Genomic DNA, 3,225 nt, shown 5'->3' with positions numbered 1-3,225 from the left:
CCAATAGCAACATAGGGTCATTCCATATCAAATCTCCCAATTTTGGAAAATTAAACCAGGCGACCCTCGCAGATTCTTTTGAGACAAATTCACAGGTGTTCCTATACCAAACATAGTTAAAATTCCTGAAGTGTCTGAAGCTGTATCACATCTGTATGAATTGAAAGATGAAACAGTAATGCCATGGTTTTAAGAGAAAATTAGGCATGAAATTATTTGCTCAATTTCAGCTACATTTAAATTTTACTTTTTAGAATTTAAGTCCTACAGTACCGGGTATGTCTCTTTTTTTAACTAAAGGATTTCCATGGCAATTCAAATTAGTCAGTTAAAATGTAGTAGGCTGCTTGCATATTATGCAGGCTGCATGGAAATCGTATCTTACAATGTTGTGATGTTAAAAGGTTTAACATTTACTGCAACTTTACTGTAAGTGCAAGTGACAAGTGACAACTGCCACAGCCGAATTAAAAGTAATATCTCAGATCTTACTCTAGTGAAGTGCAATGGGAATGGACAGCAATTTTGCCATACCTGTTGGTAGAACTTTTAAAAATATTTAGAAACGTTGACACTATTTTCTTCAACTCAGCCCTACGACAGAATCTCAATAGTCCAAGATGGCAAGAGTCTGTGTAGCGCAGGTGCTCCTATTTAGACTTTAAGCCTAATTCAGCTGCCAACAAGAAGTAGACATTGTAAACAACAGAGAAAGAGATAAACAAAGGGTCCATCCTTTACCTGTCTAAAGTCCTGGCCGCAGTATCAATATCATTATTTTTAACAAAAACTGTTCTAGCTAAATATCGAACGTGATTTCGGGACATTTTGAAAGTTTCATCGCTGGTTGTCGCAAATAAGAAATATAAACATTATCTATGACCATTAGTCAAAAATAATCTGTTAAATTTACGGAATGAGTTTAATTCTTTCAGGACATATAAAGCAACGAAGAATTCGCTTTTGAATGTAAAATAGGTAGACAATGGAATAAATAAGATAAAAAGGTGCAATTAATAAGATAATTGTTTGATCAAGTCAGTTTCCAATAGCTTGTCATTTCATAAATTTCGAATGTGTATTATTTATCTCAGAATGTCTTTACGTCCATATGATGGTTATTTTCTAATTTAAAATAATTGACAAAATTAAAGGCAATAAAATCAAAGACTATAAAATTTTACATTTCATATTTCGTTTTCTAAAATTAACACTATTCCATCAAATGACGCAGTCGTTGACTGACATGAGTTTTGTGATCCATCTTGTTCACCTAGTTGTTATTCATATCTTGTACGACAATCATAAATAAGGTTTGTACAAAAAGCCAAAAAGCACCGATTTTGTGAATAAACACTTATTTTAAAAAGATTGGCGGGTGGCAAAGAAAAACCATCTTTAGGTAATAAGTTAATAAGTGGACCCGAAGTGGGTGATAATTTAAAAATGTTAGGCTCGCCAAGAAACTAAAGACATTTTCAGCAAGTGTCGTAGTGATTTTGCGAGGGGTTTCACAAAATAAAATTATAAGAAATGTGAATAGGGCCATGTAGCCTTGTAGGATTCTATTGTCAATTTGTGACTGTGAATCAGTGTGAACAACAACCATATAGGCCTTTTTTTGTTACTATGGCATGCATTCCACCCTGAATCCAACCAGACAGAATTGTTGATCTAGAGTTGTAATGAAAAATGATTCAATGAGAGCAGGTGTTTTGAGGTAGTTAATTATAACATGAAGTTTGACAGTGTTTGTGATCTACTATTTTATTTTTATTTTAGAGCTTATTGTAGAATATAATATCAAGGAGAAAAGTAATTATCAAGTAAGAAGATGTTTGGAGGTAACAAACCAGGAGGTAGGACTTGAATTTTAAACATATCCATGCTTACCAAATCTTAGATTTTATGACTTTCAAAATATTTGAAAACTATTGAATTCAAAGACCTAGGACAAGAAAGGCGCCATTTTTTTTTTTTACCAATCTTACCTTAGTCTCAGAAACCGGAATGTTTTAGCTAAGCCAATCAGTAATATTGTTCAAAGCTCAAAGGTTAAATTTGATCCTGGTATTTGAGACACATTGAATAAATTGAATTATGCCATTTAAGCAATAAACATTAATTTAATTTCAGGCTTTTCCTTTGGTGCCGCTCCAACAACAAGCACAGCCACAGGAACTGCATCAGGATTTTCATTTGGAGCTCCAGCAGCACCAACACAAGCAGCTGCAACAAGTGCTGCCACTGGCGCACCAGGTGGATTCACATTTGGTGGTGGAAATGCTGGTGCTGGTACTGGGCTATCATTTGGGAAAACACCTGCCACTTCAGGTATGAATTTTTTTTAGGTAACATAATAGATTTTGTCTGTTTTAAATGACCTTAGAAAACTTCCAAACACATCCTGGATTGGAGTATAATTGTTACATCTTTAAGTATGAAATTGAAGTTAGTTGCGAAAAGGAAGGGTTGGAGGGAGTTTCTAGCTTACATCAAGGTCCAGGGACTCATCCTGGTGACATCGAATTTGCAGCAACAGTTTTGAGTAAGGGGAATAAAAATAGTTGTGTCTATTTGGTCTGTTTCCAGGTATGCATCAGCAACTGAACTAGAAAAAGAAACGCACACTCCCAGAGTCTGTGATTTTTATGCATTTCATTTAAGTACAATGTGCAATGTGGTTACATTAAGACAACTATTTCATGGTGATGCTCACTACTTAAGTGACACCTCTTGTACATTAGTTATGGTCTTACTTACCCCAAAAATAGATGAATTACCCTTCATTACAATTGCGTAATTGTAAATTGAGTAAAACCTTTTCAGAAAAAAATGATAGTTAATGATCTTTTCTTACAGGTACCAGTGGTACTGGATTTTCCTTTGGTGCATCAACTACTCCAGCAACAGGTCTAGGATCAGCACCTGGATTTTCTCTCACACAAACTGCTGCTATTGCAGCTCCAAAACCTAATATTACACCTACAGTCACACCAGGGGGAGGCTTTTCATTTAGTGGTTCTTCGCAGCCAGCTGCCTCTCTTACAGGTAAAAGAAACTTTTGACATAGAAAAAGCATTTAGTTGTTTGGATGGGACAATAAACCAAGGCCCCCTCTGATACCGGCTGTGCACATAAAAGATCCCTCGACAATTGGAATTGGAAAAGAGCAAGCTAATGCCGCTGTTCCCTGGCCCTAGCCTGACAAATCTGACCCTATCC

At 35.7% G+C, this 3,225-nt stretch overlaps 1 protein-coding gene across 1 annotated transcript in view; it reads left to right on the top strand.

Moving 5' to 3' along the window:
* Positions 1 to 1,834: 1,834 nt before the first annotated feature.
* Positions 1,835 to 3,225, top strand: part of LOTGIDRAFT_176291 (hypothetical protein) — a gene marked incomplete at both ends in the record, with an annotated part of 1,602 nt that continues 211 nt past the window's right edge. The window contains 3 exons of the mRNA XM_009068707.1: positions 1,835 to 1,859; positions 2,137 to 2,334; positions 2,863 to 3,051. Coding sequence (XP_009066955.1) covers positions 1,835 to 1,859; positions 2,137 to 2,334; positions 2,863 to 3,051 — 412 coding nt within the window. The remainder of the gene's footprint in view (positions 1,860 to 2,136; positions 2,335 to 2,862; positions 3,052 to 3,225) is intronic.

The sequence above is a fragment of the Lottia gigantea genome (assembly GCF_000327385.1).
Source record: "Lottia gigantea unplaced genomic scaffold LOTGIsca_927, whole genome shotgun sequence".
NCBI classification, from domain to species: Eukaryota; Metazoa; Mollusca; class Gastropoda; family Lottiidae; genus Lottia; species Lottia gigantea.
This window is presented reverse-complemented; position numbering and strand designations above follow the sequence as displayed.